General features: G+C 40.2%; 1 protein-coding gene across 1 annotated transcript in view; it reads left to right on the forward strand.

The window, feature by feature from the left end:
- Positions 1-21,106, forward strand: part of Rhp (GTP-Rho-binding protein rhophilin) — a 248,813-nt gene that overhangs the window by 216,700 nt on the left and 11,007 nt on the right. The window contains exons 3-8 of the mRNA XM_080281732.1: positions 9,227-9,355; positions 15,294-15,369; positions 15,892-15,969; positions 17,312-17,436; positions 20,232-20,490; positions 20,887-21,000. Coding sequence (XP_080137858.1) covers positions 9,227-9,355; positions 15,294-15,369; positions 15,892-15,969; positions 17,312-17,436; positions 20,232-20,490; positions 20,887-21,000 — 781 coding nt within the window. The remainder of the gene's footprint in view (positions 1-9,226; positions 9,356-15,293; positions 15,370-15,891; positions 15,970-17,311; positions 17,437-20,231; positions 20,491-20,886; positions 21,001-21,106) is intronic.

Consider the following 21,106-nt stretch of genomic DNA (forward strand, 5'->3'; position numbering starts at 1 on the left):
CTCTCTCTCTCTCTCTCTCATTTGAACTTCGTGGGAGCAAACAGTGTCTTACTGGGTTTGTTTGCAGTTAACGGTGAGAAACCTCCCCACATTTATTCTCTCTGTCTCTGTCTCTGTCTCTGTCTCTCTCTGTCTCTGTCTCTGTCTCTCTCTGTCTCTGTCTCTGTCTCTGTCTCTCTCTGTCTCTCTCTGTCTCTGTCTGTCTGTCTGTCTGTCTGTCTGTCTCTCTCTCTCTCTCTCTCTCTCTCTTTTGGTAGATAATATAGCATGGGTTCTTATCTGTAGTGACAAAATTTTCTCGCTGGTAACGATGCAGTCCCAATCAACTTTTTACAACATGCTTTGAATGCTCTTCTTTTTGGATTTTTTTTTTCAAAGTACACCGTATGTTCTTTGTTCTTTGTTAATTATGATACTACCACTTTTTGTTATTCACATTACAGGAGAACACTCGTATTGACTTCATCATTGTCAGCGAAGTTGGACGGAGGTCATGTATTCACCCGTGTGTGTGTGTGTGTGTGTGTGTGTGTGTGTGTGTGTGTGTGTGTGTGTGTGTATGTGTGATTTTTCTTGATATCTTAAACAGTTGTAATTTGATTTCATTGAATTTTGTGGATAGGTGGTCTGTGGGTCAAGGAAGAGTTTATTAAGATTTGAGGTATATCAGGATCCGGACTATGGAATAAACCATGGATTTAAAGGCGCTGGCAGAGGTATGGGGTACGTGTTTTCTGATTTCTTTGTACTGTAGATAGAGGCTGTATCCTTTAACTTCTCTCAGATCGACAACTCTCCTCGTAGATAATTAAGATACAGTAATTCTGCCCTTAGCTAACTGAAAGTAGTTTGACAGTCACATTAATAATTATGCTCTGAAAGCGACTTCAACTAAATATATTCGTGTATGATCGTTTTTTCTTTGTATTTTGTTGTCTGTTGTGAGAGAAGCTACCTCGGCTAAATTTGTGTTTATAATTAATCGATCCAGTGACTTAATCATACTTTCTATTTTTTCCCCCGTTAATCCAGTTTTCTACCATCTGTTTTTCTTTTTTATTTTTCCCTCTTGTGTTTGTTGTTTGTGGTACGTGAGAGGAAACAGTTCATCCGTTAGGTCTCTTGTGGTGCCATGTTTGCTGAGTGTGTTTGAGTGTAACAGTTTCATGCCTGGTCTATTTAGCATTATTTTCTATAGGCCTGTTTGTATCCTCTTTGCCCTGTATTTCCTGTGTCTTTTCCTCTGTGATTTCCTTGTGTGTTTGTTGTTTGTGGTACTTGGGAGGAAACAGTTCTTGCGTTAAGCCTCTTATGGTGCCCTGTTTGCCGAGTTTGTTTGATTGTAAGAGTTTCAGGCCACCCTAACCTTATAAGGATATTTCCTTTTGTTACTTTATTTGCTTTGTCTATTTTTCTTCCGTTGTTTGCTGTTAATCCTTTCAGACCTAAGACGTTGCATTTTCCGGTATTTTATTTTTACCATCTGCTGACGATTTTTTTTACTGGAGGGAGAGACCTTTTGAACTGTGGGGATTATATACAGCCCTCATCAACCCCCCCTTCACTGTCAGGGCTTTCTCATCTGCTAAACAAAATCACCCTTAAGCAATAGGAAGAAAAATAACGACTTGGTGCTGAAGGGGTTAATGATACCCGACAGCAAACATGTCACCCATTAACCCTCTGTGGTAGCGTGTGTGGTAAATTTGTTTGCATGTAACGGGTTCGTCTGTCAAGGTGTGTGTTACTTTTTATTTAGGTCTTTGCGGGTCTTATTCTTTTTTATCAACTTTTGTCCTTTGTTATCATGATATAATTTTGTTTATCATATTCTTTATTGTCATAACGTTCACCTGCTTGTTTATATGCATGTGACGTTTTCAGGGTTTGTCAGTGTGTTTGTTACATTTTCAAATCTACAGTGTATATTTCTTTCTTTTAGTTATGTGTTTTGTATGTGTTGGATTTTTTTAATTATTGTGAGTATATCTTCACCTCTTATTTTCTTTTTCGTTATAATTGAGTAGTATGGTATGGCTGTCATTTTTTTTTTTTTTTTTTACTTGCCTTATATGCATTATTTTGTTCTTTCCTTTGCTATTGCTGACTTAAAATTTGTACTGTGCATTTTGGTGTTCATCTGTTCATATATCTGTGTTTCTTTATCTTATAGTCTGTCTGTCCATCCATCCATCCATCCATCCATCCATCTAATCATTCATTCATCCATCCATCCATCTAATCATTCATTCATCCATCCATCCATCTAATCATTCATTCATCCATCCATCCATCCATCCATGCATTCATTCATCCATCCATTTGTCCACCTAATCATTCATTCATCCATTCCATCCATCCAGTCATTCAGCTATCCACCCATCTAACATTTTTCAGTTCTTTCATCCATCCACCCGTCAGCTGTCATCCGCGCTGTACATGCATCCATCCATCCATGCAATATGTTTTCCATTCTATAATCTCTCCTTCCAGCATACCGGCCATCCATCCATCTGTTTATAAAATCCAGTACTTTCAGTTTGTCAATTCATTCATCCTTCACATCATCCATCCATCCTCCATCTGTCCATTACACACGCCATCCGCACATTCATTTATCCATCAGCTTCTCAGTTATGTCATCCATTCGTCGTCACTTGTCGATATATTCCCCCCCGCCCCCCCCCTCTTTAGCTTTGAGGTCACACACACACACACACACACACACACACACACACACACACACACACACACACACACACACACACACACACACACACACACACACACACACACACACACACACACACACAGTCATCAAAGCCAGTTAATCTCTCTCTCTCTCTCTCTCTCTCTCTCTCCTGCCAACACAAAAAACTCACACGCGTCTGGTAATTATCGTGCATCATCATCATCATCACCAGGACGCCATTCTCCCGCGCTCATTGTCAGCCCACCACATTATCGTCATTTTCACCGCCCAGCGAAGATGAGAGGGAGAGAGAAAGTCGTAAAGGGAGGAAATGAGAGATGAGGGGAGATAGCGTCTTTTAATGTTACACAAGGAAGATGAAAAAGGCTGGAGATCAAAAAGAAAGTGATGGGGTGGTTAGTTTGGGAACATTTTTATTTGAAATGTACAATTTTCACCCACTCCATGTAGCCGAGAGAGAGAGAGAGAGAGAGAGAGAGAGAGAGAGAGAGAGAGAGGAGGGGAGATACCGTCTTTAAATAATCCAGGTTAGTTGAAAAAGGACGGAATATATGTAAAAAGATAAGAAAGATAATTATCGGATTTCGAATTTGGAGATTGATTTTCACCCCCATTAGACGAGAGGGAGAAAGAAAATGATAAAGGGAGGAAATGGGAGGTGAAGGGAGACAATCTTTAAATAATACAGGGAAACTGAAGAGAACGGAGGACGAGATTGTAATATGGTCTATAATTTTCACCCACCCCTAGCATATGAAGGGGGAGGGAAAGTTATGAAGGGGGAATGGGAGATGAGGGGGAGATACTGCCTTTAATAATGGAGGGAAGTTGAAGTGGACGGGAGAGAAGCTGGAGTTGTGAGAGTATGGAATATGGGGCTTGTGATTGAAAACAGGGCATAATGAAAAGAGCAGGGAATAAGAAAGGACTGAAACATCATGAATAAATAAATAAATATCAACTCTTCAGTCTGGATTCATTTTTGAAAGACATCCGATTTTAATGAGGAAGAGAATAGAGACAGGAATAGTGAAGTTTCGAAATTTTAAATCATTGCTAGACTGCTGTATATGACTAAAGAACTGAAACTTAGGATCCCGCAATGGAGTCAGGTTAAGGTGGCAAACGGAGAGAGTGAGTGGGAAAGGAGAGGTAGGCAGAGGGGGTGAGAAGGAAGAGGTGGGCAGAGGGAGTAATAAGGAAGAGGTAGACAGAGGGAGTGAAAAGGAAGAGGTAGGCAGAAAAGGTGAGAAGGAAGAGGCAGGCAGAGGGAGTGAGAAGGAAGAGGTAGGCAGAGGGGGTGAGAAGGAAGAGGTACAGTAGGTGGAGGGAGTGAGAAGGGAGAGGTGGGCAGAGAACAAAAAAGAAGAATGAAATGGCAAATATGGTAGGCTGAGAAAGTTTCGAGAGGCCTTTTGTCTTCTAGTGAGTTGACACAGTTGTTCATGATGGTGGTTGTGTTAGGGGTGGGGGTGGGGGGAATGGATATGCTTTTAGACTGACCAAATAAACTCAAGTGCTGTACAGTGAATGTTGTCTTACGTAAATTATGTTGTTTAAATATATGACGTTTAAATATGTGACTTGAGAACAGTACAAGTGTTATTTAACTGAAGTTACGTGACACAACAGTGCTTAAATATATTGCTGATGAACATAATTTAGGTGTTATTTTGTGGAAGTTACATTACACGGATAATAGTGTTAAAAGTTAGGGAAGGTAAGTAGAAGTTATGTGTTCTTCTGAAATTTATCTTACGCAAATAGTTGTTTATATTTAAGGTATGTCATATTCAACAGAAAGTTCCGTGTTAAAGATGGTTTTAGTGTTTAAATATATGGCTAATGAATTTGATTTTACAGTAGCATAGGTACCATGTCCCCGTCTCCCTCTGTTGAATAAAGTCGTCTTATGATGCAAAGAAGCGAGTCTGTGAGTATGAAATCGACAGTGTAAGGGCCAATAAGCATAGATGAATTTCCTAGCGTAATCATGAGTATTTACCATGTATCCTTGACTGGTGAGTGAAGGTTGTCTGTCTGTAATTATCTATGGGTATTAGTAGGCCAGTATAATGTATGTATTTGGTTGTTTATTTACCAGGACGTCTAGCACCTGTCCATCTGAATATTCCTCGTCTGTCTGTTTATATTCATCTCTCTTTATACAGAGTGCATCAATCGATCTCTGTATGTATTTATTTGCCTGTTCATTTATCTGTTCCCATATCAGTCGATCTGTCTGTCTATCTGTCTGTCTAACACACACACACACACACACACACACACATATATATATATATATATGCAGTTAAACTTTTCCACCTACGTATCTATCTCGATCCACCTGCATAACCCCATGCAACCCAAGGACGTCCTTTTTATTTTATTCGTGCCATCTGGAGGCAATTGTACTCAGCTTTGGATAGTCTCCTGGGACTGGTGGAGTTAAATACAGCCTTCATTAACCCCATGGCTCTCCTAGGCTGAATAAAATCGTCGGGTTGCGGCAAGAATAAACTAAAAAAAAAAATGCATAATAGTACTAAAAGCGTTGAGAGTAATATAAAAGTCTGGGCAGATAGTCAAATGGTGTATATGAGGAGGTGAATAATATATGCTTTGGCGCTGTTACGTGACTTTCGTGAATAGTTGCTTGCGTAATGAGTGCCTATGGGTGTCTGTTAGGTTAGGCCCTGTGGGTCACTGTAATGTTATTATTTATTTAGTTATTATTCAGTTGTTATTATTAGTATTATTATTATTGTTGTTGTTGATGTTTTTGTTTGTTATTGTTTATTTTTGTTTATTACTGCCATGTTACATTATTATTAGTAGTAGTATTATTAATACCGATGTTTTATTCATTTATGTATTTATTTATTTGGAGTCTTTTTTTGTCTCCGAATAGATATGATTGAATATCCAGTTTACGTCCATAATTTCAGATTTTAACAAATTTGAATACAAGATGATGTGTATGTAGTGTGGATAAGAACTGTGGGCTGTGTGGATGGGTGTGGATGGGAATGGAAGGTGGATGGATGGGTTCGTTTGTGATAGTGAATTGTGGATGGGTGTGGATGAGAATGGAGGTTGGGTGGGTGTGTTTCTGATAGTGAATGTGAATGGGTGTGGATGAGAATGCAGAGTGGGTGGGTGTGGTTGTGATATTGAATGTGGATGTGGATGAGAATGGAAGATGAATGGGTGTATTTGTGATTGTGGATGTGGATGGGAGTGGAGGGTGGGTGGGTGGGTGGGTTTGTGATAGTGATGATGGGTGTGGCTGTGATAGTGGAGGTCCGTTTGGGTGATGTGGATGAATAGCGATGTAATAGCAGGTAATAACTTCCGGGAGAGTGAGTGGCTGGAGGTGGGGTTATGTACAGGTAAAGTGCTCAATTAGTGTACTTCACCAAAACCCCATACATCCTACTTCATACCCGTACTTCATTCCCCATACTTTTTACATTATTACTTCACTCATACTTCACACTTACATCTCTCACGTAAACCTCACACTCAGACTTCACTCCCACACATCCGAGTCATACTTCATACCTCATACTCAGTTAAACTTCACTCATACTTCACGATTCACACTCAGACTTCATACGTTACACATATTTTACTCATATTTCACACATATATCTTACACTTGCACTTCATGACTCATACATTAGTTACATACCTCACTCATATCGTTACCTTTTACTTTATAGTCCATTATCGTTACTTTTACGCCTCTTGAACATAATTACACTAACACTGGCACATTGGAAGATTGGTAGGCCTTAAGAAATGGACTGTTAGGTATGTTCACGGTCAGACAATTAAAAAAAAATAATAATAATAATACCTCACACCGCACGCAAACTTACCTCGCACCTAGGCTTCATACCTCATACCTCAAATACCCCACACATATACAGTACCTCTCACACCCACTCCCCCCCCCCCTCACCACGCACATTCACTTCTCCACTCACATTCATTCCCCACACTCACCCCGACACCCACACCCTCATCCTCACATCCACATGCCCTGTCATTACAGCCTCACCCTTGCCTCGCACTTCCACTTTCACTCACATGCACCCTCTTCCTCCCCCCTCCCACACCTTCATCCACTCCCTTCCTGCACCCAACCCTCACCCGCACATCCGCACCCAGTCCCCACCCTCACACTACGTCCACCTCTCACCCCGTACCATCTCCCCCTCCCTCACGCCTCGCCCACACCCTGAGGCAAGGAAAGCGATTTAACATGATTGCCTCTCCCTGCGGCTATCTATCTCACCCACATACCCACATGCCCACTGTCTTGCTCACCCACATACCCACTGACTTACTCACTCACCCACATATTCACAGCTTCATTCACCCACATACCAGCTACCTTACTCACCTGTCTATCCACTGCCTTGCTCATTCACTCACTACTCACCTACTCACTCATCCATATACCCACACTTTCTCACTCACCCACATGCACACTGCTTTACTCACTCACTCACCCACATACCCACTGTGTTACTCACTCACTCACCCACATAGCCACTGCCTTACTGACCCACACACCCACTACCTTACTCACTCACTCATTCACCCATATACCTATAACGTCAATCACCCATTCACTGATTCACTCACCCACTCACATACTTACAGCTTCATTCACCCATGTACCCACTACCATACTCACTCGCTTTCCACTTGTTATTCACTCACCTACATTACTCACTTGCTTACCCCCAGACACACTCATATACCCGCATATTTCATCAACATCTGTACATACTTATTACCATACGCGTAGTCAGTTGTGTTTATACTCAGTTATGTATGCTTTCCTGATATGCACGTTTTACACACACACACACACACACACACACACACACACACACACACACACACACACACACACACACACACACACACACACACACACACACACACACACACACACACACACACACACACACACACACACACACAACCAGATTTTTCCTTTACATTTAATTCCAAGGCTTAAAAAATACCATGCTATTCATCGGCTTCCACTTAAAGATGATATCAAGGCTGGAATGATGGTATGGTATGGTGGGGATATGGTAGTGGTATAACGGTGGTGTGATGGTGGTGTGGTAGTGATGGGTGGTTTTGGTATGGTATGGTGGTAGTGAGATGGTATTGGTGATGTTGTATTTATCATTATAGTATTTTAACGATAGCTGGCTATGGAAGTCGTTGTATGCAGATGGATGTGATGGTGATATGACGATGGTATTGGTATGGTGGTGGTGTGGTAGTGGTTTGATGATGATGGCAGTGATGTGGCGATGGTGGTAAGACAGTAATGGTGAAAGTAATATTGGTATTGATAGTGTTATGGTAATGAGATGGTGGCGAAATGGTTGTGGTATGACGGTAGAAGAGTGGTGAAGCGATGGCAGTATCCATGGTAAAAGGATTACATAATGTTATGGTATTAATGTATTAGGTGCAGCTTTTTAAAATAGTATTGTTACAGAAGTTTCAAAAGTGCGTTAGATTATAATTGCGTCTTGGTTTATAACACGTTACAGTACGTTAAAGTCCATTCCACTTCGTTAGAAAGGAGTTGGTATGCGTTATAGAGTATACTGTGTTATGGAGCTTAGTAATACGGTAGAATATGCGAAAATGCGTTTTATAATATTTTTACTGCCTTGAGGTATCAGTTAGAATACGTAAAAGTGCGTTATTGAGGATTTAAAGTGTTGTGGAGTTTTTAAATATTAGAATATGTTAAAGTGCATTACAGGGGTTTGTAGTGAAGGCCTGCTGCAGAGTTTTTATACCTAAAAGTATGTTACAGAGGAGTTTCATAATACGTCCGAAAAAGCTAAAGTGCGTTACAGAGGAAGTCCGACCCCCCTGTCTAAACACACACACACACACACACACACACACACACACACACACACACACACACACACACACACACACACATAATGGTTTACATAGGAGAAACTGCATCAAACAGCAATGGAGGGTCAGGGTTAACAAAATACACCCTTAATGGTGTTATACGCACGAGATGGTTCTCTCTCTCTCTCTCTCTCTCTCTCTCTCTCTCTCTCTCTCGTTTCATGTAGGGCATTTAAGAAAGCGACAATAAATCGGGGTTGGCTCATGTTTTAACCCTTACAGTTGAATGCTTAAGACTCATGTACTTCACAGACTTGTCCAAAGTAGTTCAGGTACAATTAGGGACAAACGATCGCCTACTATCCCGCTGCGTCTGCTTCACACATAGGCGTTGTTGGTCACTTTCCTCCCTGACTTATCATATCAGAATCATTTTTGGGCAGAGAAAAACCAATCCGTTTCCAGCTCAGCAATATTTGTCAGCAGAGGAAAGAGAGAGGTAGAGAGGATGAAATATTAAGCGAATTTTTCTCCCCGGCTGAACTGAACTTTACTATTTTCCAGTGTAAGTTCTAATTTGTGTATTTTCTTCCTCAGTGCGACCAACAACAAGCGGATGAAGGAGCAGGTGTCCCTCGAGCTGCAATTTGTGAACAGCAATCTACAGCTCCTGAAAGAACAACTGGCAGAACTCAACAGCTCCGTCGAGATCTACCAGGGCAAAGGGTAAATAGCAAGAGATTATATTTTCTCGTTTATGTAGGCTATCAGAGTATACGCGTTCTGTAGTAATTGATATTGTAGTGTTGTTACCTCGTGTTAATTTTTTTATGCCTACTTTTATTTTTAATGTAATAAATGAACATTGTGATATTTTATTAATATCAGTTGAGAGTGTTTTCCGATTGTTTATTCATATGTAAACTTTATCATTCTATTTCTGTGTCTGCCCTCCTCTCTTCATATTTCTCCAGTCTTTCCTGTCACTTCTTATTGCTTTTCTTTCTTTTACAGGTGGCTTTACATTGAGTGACAAGCCAAATGGTTTCCTGTAAGCCAAGAAACCATTTACTACGCTGGGTGGTAACCATATAACCAAACCATACGTGCTCCCTACGTGTCAACAAGTGGGTTGGTGGAGGATTAGTGCCCCTCCCCATAAAACAAATAACTCAAAGTCAAATGGCCACCCCTTACGGGATTGTGGCGTCTGGCAATAGATAGATAGAAACTTTAAGCTACACTTTCATCATGACGATTTGACGGGCCACTTAAAACACAGTGGTAATTTGCGTCTAGCCGCTGACTGAAACTGGCAGTAGTTTTATTAAGGAAACTTGGGACCTGTTCTGATTCATGCAACAGGGAATATGACCTTTGATGACCTTCACGTATTCCAGTATAACTTTACTTTCGCCACGTCAAAGCATTAGGTGACTTGGGCACTGTATGCAGAGTGTAAGCGTTGTACCAGAGGATATGGTGATAACTCGCGTATTTTGAGTGATTCGTCCGTATGCTGTAGTTGTCCATATAAATTTAAAGCTAATTGGATTTGTTATGATGTTTGATAATGGAGAATTACTGTGGCTCATTGATATTTGTGTATCAGCAGGTTTTGTCGTTTATAAGTAGCCTATACTTTTTTTTTTTTACATAGGTAGATCATAGATAATAAATGAAATTAGATTAAGGTGCATAATTATAACCTTGTTAAACCCTCAGGAACTGTAATATGCCTTAAAATAGTTATTGCTTTATCATGAACTATAATTTTCGCTAGTTTTGAACAGCAGTAATTTAAAACAGTTCCTATCTTTATTGAGGCTGATAGGTAGTTGTAATCGTATGGAACAAATTACTTGGCAGAGAGTATCCTTATGAACTGTAACTTGGGTAATTTTAAGCATTAGTAGTTTCAGACAGTATCTCTCCTCACGGAGGTCGATAGGTAGTTTTAATCATGAAAGGTAGCTTAATGTACTAGTCAAAATTCTATGAAGCTGAGACAGTGAAGGTACTACAGGAAATCTTGCGTCCAAATGTCAGAGTTTGTGAATAAAAGTTAAAGGTTTAAGGTGTCATTAGCAGCTTAGGTTGAGTCTGAAACTAGTGGGATCAGTCGAGTTAGGCCAGTTTTTGTGTTGCTGTGTTTGTGCACGTTATTTTTTACCTTTTAATGTTAGATTCGTGTAAGTTTCCTTAATTGGTGGTGATAGTGATGATTGTAATAATGATTGTGGTGATGGCTGAGGTGGTGGTGATGGTGATAGTTCTGGTGTTGGTTGTGATGTTGATGGGAATTGATTATTGTGGTGGCGGTGTTTGTGATGGTGATGGCAGCAGAATAAGTATCCATCCAACCCTCTGGATATTGGTGATGGTGCTCCAGACTATTTCATTTCTAACCTAGAGTATGCTTATGTAATTAAAATAATGCAGTACTGCCGATTTTTGCATGCGCCACAGGACCGTGTAAATGAGAACAACACGAGCCTATGTTGTTGGGATAAAATAATAAATGAATAAATAAATAAATAAATAAATCTTCGCTGTACAGTACGCAAGTAATCCTACAGCACCCATTTTCACAGGGTGTAATCTCCTGCCCCACACTCACCATCTACCAAATTTCCGACCCAGCACAGTCATTCCCATGCTTACCATATCCATTTTATTACCCCTCCCTTCCCCAATGACGGTTTAATGGGTCGACAAACGCGATTTTTAGAAAAGTTTTGCGATATATATTCCAAGTTCGACTTCTTTTATTACATCAGAAAGGAGTTCTAATTCACATACAGGTATCTTATTTCTGTTTATAAACTGTTCTTTGACCATACTTCCATTTTCTGCTTAATCTAATTTGACGATGGTAATTTAATCACCCAGTAACTTATATTGGATCTTTGTTAGGAGTCGAGCACATAGCCTATGTGATAGGTAAGGAAGTTAACGATGGGGCTCAGGAAATAACAGAGGATCTACAGTAGTTGGTTGGATGAATTATGAGCAGAAGAGCACACGACAAGGGTTTGGCACTAATGTGTGTGTGTGTGTGTGTGTATATATATATATATATATATATATATATATATATATATATATATATATATATTATATATATATATAATGTCAACGGATTGGCTGTCTGGCAGGTCTGTGTACATTCAAGTTAATTTAAAATATAAATGTACCAATGGTTTGCCCCATGGCATGCAGCCAGAGTTTCGGAGACATGAATATGTGAATGATTTGTTCATTTCACTCGACATACTCTTAATAGTTGCCAGACCCTGGTAGCGGCAGGGGCCAGCCCACTAACCCATTAGTCTCCGGGTCACTCGTTGTAGCCTAAGCAACAGAGAACTGGGCCAGACTGAAGCTTTTGATAGGGTCCCACACGAAAGGTTAGTTAGAAAGGTTCGAGCACACGGTATAGACGGCGATATCTTAACATGGATAGAATCCTGGCTGCAAGGACGAAAGCAGAGAGTATTAATAAATGGAACTAAGTCGGACTGGGGATTAGTAACTAGCGGTGTACCACAGGGTTCAGTACTCGGTCCCTTATTGTTTATCATATATATAAATGATCTAGACTTAGGAGTCAATAGTAGCATCAGCAAATTTGCCGACGATACAAAAATAGGGCGTATCATTAACTCTACTGACGATTGCCATAACTTACAAAAAGACCTCGATACATTGTCCAAATGGTCTAAAACTTGGCAAATGGAATTTAACGTTGAAAAATGTAAAGTACTTAACGTAGGCAAGACCATTGGAGATACTAAATACAGCTTAGATAACAAAGAAATTAGCAAATCGGAATGCGAGAGAGATCTAGGAGTTATGATTAGTAACGACCTTAAACCAAGGCAACAGTGCATTAATGCGAGGAATAAAGCAAATAGGGTCCTAGGATTTATTTCGAGAAGCGTGAGCAATAGATTATCTAAAGTAATACTAAAACTTTATCTAGCATTAGTAAGGCCACATTTAGACTACGCAGTACAATTCTGGTGTCCTTACTATAGAATGGATATTAATTCGTTAGAAAATGTACAGAGAAGAATGACTAAAATGATACATGACGTCCGGAACCTGTCATATGAAGACAGACTGAAAAGACTAAATCTGCATTCGCTAGAGAGGCGTAGAGTAAGGGGAGACTTAATTGAGGTGTTTAAGTGGATGAGTGGTATAAATAAGGGAGATATTAGCAAGGTACTTAAAGTGAGCATACAGGATAGAACTAGAAATAATGGTTTCAAACTAGAAAAATTCCGTTTCAGTAAGGAAATCGGTAGAAATTGGTTTGGTAATAGAGTAGTAGACGAATGGAATAAGCTACCTAGTAAAGTAGTTGCTGCCTCTTCCATTGAGAGTTTCAAGCATAGGCTAGATAAGCATATGACAAATAAGGGGTGGATATAGGATATTGGATATAGAATAAAGAAAATCTTATAACCAATACTAATTCAAAAAATTTTTCTTTTCAGGTTACACTATGATAGTCTCTATTCTCCTTTCACACTTTCCTGTAAAATGTCCACGCCAGTTTTTCTATACGGCGTGGTGTTCTTTCTGACTTTTTCCTGCCGGCTTCGGCTGGAGGGTTTGGAGGGCGGGGGAGAGCCTTCTTCTTTGCTATCCTTATCTCATTCTAGTAGTTTAGTTACTCTTCTAGGAGCTGCCTAGCATGGGCCAACCGGCCTACTGCAGTTATCCTCTCTTCTTATGTTCTTATGAAGTCCCCTGGTAGGCTCCAGCAGTCTTCCTTGTGCTTACCTAGATGATTGCAATATTGCCCATGGTATAATTCACGCGATTAATATTCTCAGGTTAAGAATTTGTATAAATACCGTAAGATGTATGAATATGGATACCGTACTAATTCATGTAATGACCTCTTTAGGGTCGTTTCAGGTCTCTTTTGTTCCCCTTTAAACCCTAAGTAATATACAGTCGTCTCACGCTTGGTTCAAATTTTGGAGCAGTCCGCGCATGACGTCACGGGGTCCCGCAGCCGCTCGGGGCGGCGGTAGGGAGCAACGAGTCTCCCCTCAGGCTCATCTCACTCGTGCGGGAAGTTCAGACGTGTGGGGCATTTGAAAACGTGCCAGTTTAAGTATGGAATAATATCCGAAGCCAAAGAGGTCAAAATTAGATTCAAAAGTTTACCTTTATCAAAGAAAATTAATGATTATAAAGTTTTATAGGACAATGAGTGACGGACGTAATGTCCAGGGCGAGAGAGAGGGGAAAAAGGGAGGGAAGGAGGCAATGAAGACAGGAGGAAAGAAAGGAAGGAGGAAATGATGATATTATGGAATGCAGGGAGGGAACAGAAGAGGAGGAGGGAGGGAGGAAAGAGGGAACTTAGGGTAGGAGGGGAGAGGGAGGGGGAATTAGAGAGAGAGAAGATATGAGGAAATGAAGGAAGTAAGGAGGGTGAGTGAGAGAAGACCCAGGAGAGAGAGAGAGAGAGAGAAAGAGAGAGAGAGAGAAAGAGAGAGAGAGAGAGAGAGTTGAAGAATATATACCACTGTGTACACGTACGTCCGCATGGTGTGCTATAATACATGCCTGAATTTACTTCAGTTGTCACTCATTGTTTTATTAAGCTTTATAATCAACTTAGTTTTCTTTGATAATGATAAACTTTTAAAGTTAACTTTGACCTTTTTAGCTTTGGAAATTATTTCACATTTAAACTGGCTGCTTACATTGCAAGCAGTTTACAAATATAAATATATGTGTTGCAATAAGAAGAGCTGTAGACTTACCACGCACCGTAGTGTTGGATAAACCAATGAGCAGTCTTAATTCAAACGTTTCTTGGCTCTAACCAGCAGAGCTGAGTGAACAAGGTATACTTGTCACACTTGAATTATCCCTTTATTTTTCTTTTTTTAGGGTCATGTGACGTCATCCTCCTGCGCGTGAGATGACTGTATATTACTTAGACTGTGCTTTAGACCAGGAGACCCAAAGGGTCTGGCAATAAACAACATGGCTATTTTAGTTTTCACTATATCTTCCATTTTCTTTCCTTGTGTTACAGGATACTACCTCACCCCATCCCTAGGTGTTGAAATAAGGTCAGGATGGTGATGATGATAGTAATAAAGTGGTTTTGCAAGTAATGTGTGGGTGGGTGGGTGGGTGAGCGAGCGAAAGCAAGTCCATGGAGCCAGCAGTTCCTCCCCGTCATGTATTGACCCCGGGACTTGAAATTGCTGCCATCTACTTCAGATGCAAACAGCCATCTAGCTATTAAGATACCAAAAGCAGGGGAGGTTGCAGTTAGAACTTGCTCCAGCTGCCACTGATGTCTTAATGACAGGAGTAATGTAGAGTGCCATAGGATAGGTCTCCCACACCCAGTATGTAAAACAAATGCAAGCATGATTATTATTACACTTTACTACAGTAGATAACAAGACTGAGCAGTGACTTTTGAAACCCAGTGATAAGGTCTTTGGATTTTATAAAGCTTTTCAGAATACAGTACTCTGTTAGAATTCAGTGATATGATTGACTGCATAATTAGGCTATGTGCATGAGCAACAAGTTAATAATGGTGTTGGTGATTGTTGAGGTACTTTAACAAGACCTGTATCTTCTGCATAACAGACGCCTCTCCCTTTCGTTGCAGGTCTAAGGGCAGCATCCCTATGATCCCACTAGGTCTGAAGGAGACAAAGGAAATCAACTTTAGGGAGCCTTTCAAGGTACAGTTGACTTGGAATTGAAAAGTAAACTTTGATGTGTAAGTCTTATATATTATAGTAAGGACAGTACATTGTGGAGACAAACCTTTTCAGCCTCCCCCCCCCCCCCCCAACTTTATGATGTTTTTGTGTTACTCTAGGAAAACCTCTCCGAGTGTTGAGGTTTTGGGCCATCTCCATTGGTGCCTCCAATATGAAAGATCTCACCAAAGCTGAATGTGGTGAAATAGTTTAAGTGGTAGCCAAAATAAAGTGAAAAGTACTCATGTTATGCTTGAAAATAGAGTTTTATTATCCTTATAATTTAGCATTAGAATATGCAACTAAAGTTTACATAGTGTAGCTTCTTAGTATTGAGAAAAGTGACTCTGTAGTATTATAACTGCATTTATCATTGTGTTTTCCACCCAGAACTGTCAAATGTCTTTGTGTCATTTTTTAAACTTGACTGTCTGTATTGTTCTCACTGTTGCTGAATGTTTTTATGCACTAAATATATATATATATATATTTTTTTTCCAGGATTTCATCTTGGAGCACTACAGCGAGGACCCTGACAAGTATGACGAGGCCATCACAGAATTCATGGATCTCAGAGAAGTGAGTCTTCTGGGTGAAGAATAATGTTTTATGGTTACTGGAAGCATTGTTCCCTGTTTTTTAGAAGGTTCAGAAGTTACTGTGGAATTCACAGGCCATCTAAGTGAGGTCAGAATGTTACGGTATAAGTCAGAGGTACCGTATTTTCATCATCTCGCACATTCCACTTCAGTGACAGGAATCCTTCAGACTGAGCTTATTTTCATTATGAAACTGCAAGAGAAGATGGAAGGTGCAGTTGTACTTTATATGTGTAGCTATTGCTCTTATTTATAATATCTTTGAATCAAGTTACAGTGTGACTTTCCTCCATTACATTTTCATCTTATTCTTCACACTTTTACAGTACCTTCCTTCTCTCACTCATTCATATGTTTTTAATCGTCCTTTTTCTTCTGCCATTTTTTCTCTTAATTCTGTGTTTAACCAATTTCTCTTCACTCTTCTTGTTTCTGTGTACAACCTACTATCTAGAGAAATAGCCAGGATATGCCGTGACTGTAGGGCTTCCATACCATGGCCCCTCCAAATTATTCTTGCTGTTGGGCCTTCCTTCCCATTTGTTTTCTCTTAAGTAAAACGATGGGCCCTCATTTATGTCAGTTTAAATTTTATAGGAAATGGATGAATAGAATTGCGTAAGAAATTCCATAATGATATGAGTAGCCCCTTTTGTTACAGAGTTAGTGGTAGGTAGGGGCGCTCACCATCCACTCACTCGATGTATTGCTGCTCTCGGTTGTCTGCCCTTTCCTTTCCTTCCTCCTCTTCTATCATTCTTTTCTTCATTCATTCTTCATGCTTCTGCATACAGGTGACTTTACATTCCCTCTTCTGTCTCCCTTTCCTTCATTCTTCCCTCTTCCTTCCGCCTGTGGGTGACTGTACACCGAGTGACAAGCCGAATGGTTTCCTGTATACCAGGAAACCATTTACTATGCTGGGTGGTAACCATATAACCAAATTTTGGTGCCTGGTGGTTTAGTGAGCAATTACGGTGCTCCAATCGGATTGAGCTGGTGAAAGTTTATATCCAAAGGAGTGGTTGAGGTTTATTGCTCACTTAATGCCACTCAGGGATGAATGATGCTGGTCACTCTCATCTTAAATGTCAGGACCAACTTGCCTAGCCCTGGACTCCTACGTTTCTCATGGGCCGATGTAGGATTGGATGATGATGATGATGATGATGTACCTTGTAAGGTGGGGGAGCCTCCAGATGTCACAAAAGTGCCCTTTAGTTTAACTGGGCTCCTTCATTAGTTATCCCCAGTTTTACCCCTCATTCATTTAACCCTCAGATTCCTGGACTTGAAATTTACTCTTGTACTCATTCCCCCAGGCGATGAGAACCCCTGAGCGTGATGAGTCAGGAGTAGCCCTTCTCTTCGAATACTTCAACCAGCTGTATTTCATAGATCGACGATTCTTCCCACCAGACCGGTCACTTGGCATATACTTTGAATGGTATGTAACCCTTTCTTTTCCATCACTCATCCTCTGGCATCAGTTTCATCGTTAGCATCAGCTGCAGCATTATTGTCTTGTCATTACTGCTGTCATCATCATTACTGTCAACATTAGCCTGTCGTTATCTTCATTCAGTTTCAAAAGAGGGTTGATAGGATTGAGAAATGAGGAGAAAGCATAAAAGTGGAACTGTCAACAGTGTGCAGTAAAATGGGCCCACTTCATTCTGACATATGAATCCTTTCCTCCTGCTCACACATACAAAATTATATTTGCACATATATTATTAGATGTGCTTAACAATTAAAAAGTTCTTATGTCAATTATTGCATTGAGAGGGAGTTAACCCTTGTCACCTGCATCTCTGTACCTTCTTCATTCATTCATTTTCATCTCTTGTCAGTTCTATTCTTACTTTCTCACTCATTCATTTACAAGAAGCTAATTGCTTCTTGGTCCTTCACAACTACACGTTCATACTCACTGACATATACCTGATTAACCACCCTATTCATATCCGGCATATACCTGATTCACCACCCTATTCATAACCATTCTCTCAAGATAGCCATACCATCAGAGCTCACACTCTTCTGCCCACCAGTTAGTAGACTTTCTTGTTCAACATCTTTCACAAATCTCTACACAGTATTTCTTATCCAACCAGCACAACTTACAAAGACAGTACTCCTTAACTATCCCATTTTTATTGCTGTCTCTTAACATTAAATTTTAAACTCATGGTATATTACAGCCTCACACATATACTGTACATTATTATGGGCACCAGCATACCTTCTTGCGGTTTCCATATTCAGTCCTGTGTTTCATATCAAGGCTTTATTGCTTCAGCCTATTCTCTTTCTTGAACCAGTCTACTCCCATGTCCTTTTTACAGTACTGTGCTTCTCTTTTCTGTCACTGTAGTGAGGTATTTACTCCTTCCACCATTTCAAATGTCTCTCCATTCTTGAGCATATTACACTTACAAGACAAATTCTCCGTCAACAATGACCTCTACTTTTGTATAGAAAATCAGAGCCAGTTAGTAAAGATTCTGCTCACCAACAGCAAGCAACAAATCAGCATCTGAATTTGTCAGATGGAAAACACTCCATTTTTACCATTCAATAATATCTTCACCTACCTTTCCAGAATTCTTATTTTGATCTTTCTTGCAGTCTTGTCAGTATTTAAGAGTATATTGAACACCCATGGGGAGATAGTACACCCTTGTCTCCAACACTGATGCAAACACTTGCACATCTATCCATCTACTCTTATGTATGTTTCACTATCATTTTGAAAGCTCTTTATAGTATTCAGCAGTTTTTCATATACAGTATACCATACAAATATGGTATCTTCCATAATCCCTCCATTTCATCTTGTCATACACTTTTTCATGATCCATAGATAATGCATGGTCCTCCTCACATGCTGTTTCAGCTATCTGCATTACTGCAAACACACTGTATTTAAACTATACATCCCGTACTACTCAATAAATCACTTGTTACTGACCCAGCAATTTGACATTTGTTTGTCCATCCATCCATCCATCATTCAATCCTACGTTTCCCCATGAGGAGCATAGGAGCCCGGGGCTAGGCAGTTGGTTCTGACATTTAAGATGAGAGTGAAAAACCTCACTCATCCCTGAGTGGCATTACATGAGCAATGAACCCAACCATCCCTTGGATATAAACCTTCACTGGCTCAATCCGATTGGAGCACAATAATTACCCACTAAACCACCAGGCGCCAAAATTTGGTTATATGGTTACCACCCAGCATAGTAAATAGTTTCCTGGTGTACAGGAAACCATTTGGCTTGTCACTCAGTGTAGAGTCACCCATAGGCAGAAGGAAGAGGAAAGAATGAAGGAATGAAAGACAGAAGAGGGAATATAATGTCACCTGTAGGCAGAAGTATGAGGAAAGAATGAAGGAAAGAAAGATAGAAGAAGATGGAAGGAAAGAAGGATGGAGGAGAGGACAGGGCAGACACCTGAGAGCAGCACTACATTGAGTGAGTGGATGGTGAGCACCCCCACCTACCACACATTTTTGTACCTTTCCTAAAACACAAAGCAGATTTGTTCCATGGTGCCTCTTCACTTTGCTCACATTTACTTTTGTTCATCACAGTCTTCTTTCATTCTGGTGGTACAGCTTCACTCAGCCAGGCATTCTGACACATTTTCCAGGGTTCAACACAGTTTCTTCACTACATCTCGTTATCACTAGCTGCCTTCCCATTTCTCGTCCTCATCACATCATTCATCACTTGGCTTAATATCCCATTTTCTGATACTGTGTTGCTTTTTCATCACTTCTGCCAGTATCCCATTTTCAGACTTGTTATGCCCTCATAATGTATCACCAAATCCAGCTTTGTTTACCACCACTCATTTCTTATTGTTCCCATTCTTGTTTCTGAAAATAATCTTTCTGTTAGTTTTTTTGTCTGTCATTTGTCAGCATTATTCTATCTTTAGCCATGCCTCCATTAGGTGGGTAAATGAGGTTGGAATGATGATGATGATGATGATATTCCTTCTTTTTAACTTGTACAAATTGTTCACCCATTTTCAATATAGTTTTCTATTTTCAGTTAAGTTTACATGCCTTTATAATTCCAAATTTGTCATTTCCCTTTGGCAGCCATTTTGATGATGATGATTCTCTCTGTAAAATATTATAATTGAAGAAACTGGTGTACACTGTAATGAGACACATGCTCCGTTGAGCCTACCTGTTATTTTTCACCACATCTCTTTCTGCTCAAGGTATGACTCTCTCACTGGCACACCCAGCTGCCAGCGAACTGTAGCGTTCGAGAAAGCCTGTGTGCTCTTCAACCTAGGGGCTTTGTACACCCAACTTGGTGCTCGCCATGACCGCACCTTGCCGGAAGGCCTGGATGCAGCAGCAAATAATTTCCTGCGGGCAGCTGGCATGTTCCGATACCTCCACGACACTTTCACTAATGCCCCGTCGAAAGATCTTAGCCCAGAGATCTTAGATATGCTAATTCACTTGATGCTGGTGAGCTATTTAGACAGTTAAACTAAGAAACATACTTATTTCCATGTACAGTATATGCACTTTACAGTATTACCTTTTCATCATTCCATTTCATATTGTGTTGAATGAGAAGAGGCGTTTCATAATGTTATTTGTTGGTGAATGGAGAGACTTGCATTGGTGGAAGATTTTATGTAAATACAGTACCTCAGTGCAGATATTAAAAAAAAAAGTAAATGTGTAAAGTTCAGTATTCTGTACAGTATACAGTAAAGATCAGTTCTCTTAAAGTTATCGGAAAAATTATACCTTGTTTTCAGGCCTGTGTGATTAGCATAATGTGCAGACAGTATATGAATACAGGAAGCACTTTGTGTGTACTTAATATGAAAATTCTACTGTATTACATATGAACAGGCACAAGCCCGAGAGTGCCTGCACGAGAAGGCTCTACTGGGTCACAGTGAAGATCTGGAGACAGTGGTGGAGCTGGCACAGGAGGCAGCACAGGTGGCACATGAGTATAATCAGGTGAGTGGCACCACCATTTGATTGTACAAGCAATCCATATAATGGGTAGGATATCTGTCTATCTGTCCACATATTGCCTGATGCCTCAGTCCTGTAAGGGCTGGCC

The sequence above is a fragment of the Coenobita brevimanus genome, chromosome 90, assembly GCF_032717465.1.
Source record: "Coenobita brevimanus isolate Jiangsu-jjx chromosome 90, ASM3271746v2, whole genome shotgun sequence".
Taxonomy (NCBI): Eukaryota; Metazoa; Arthropoda; class Malacostraca; order Decapoda; family Coenobitidae; genus Coenobita; species Coenobita brevimanus.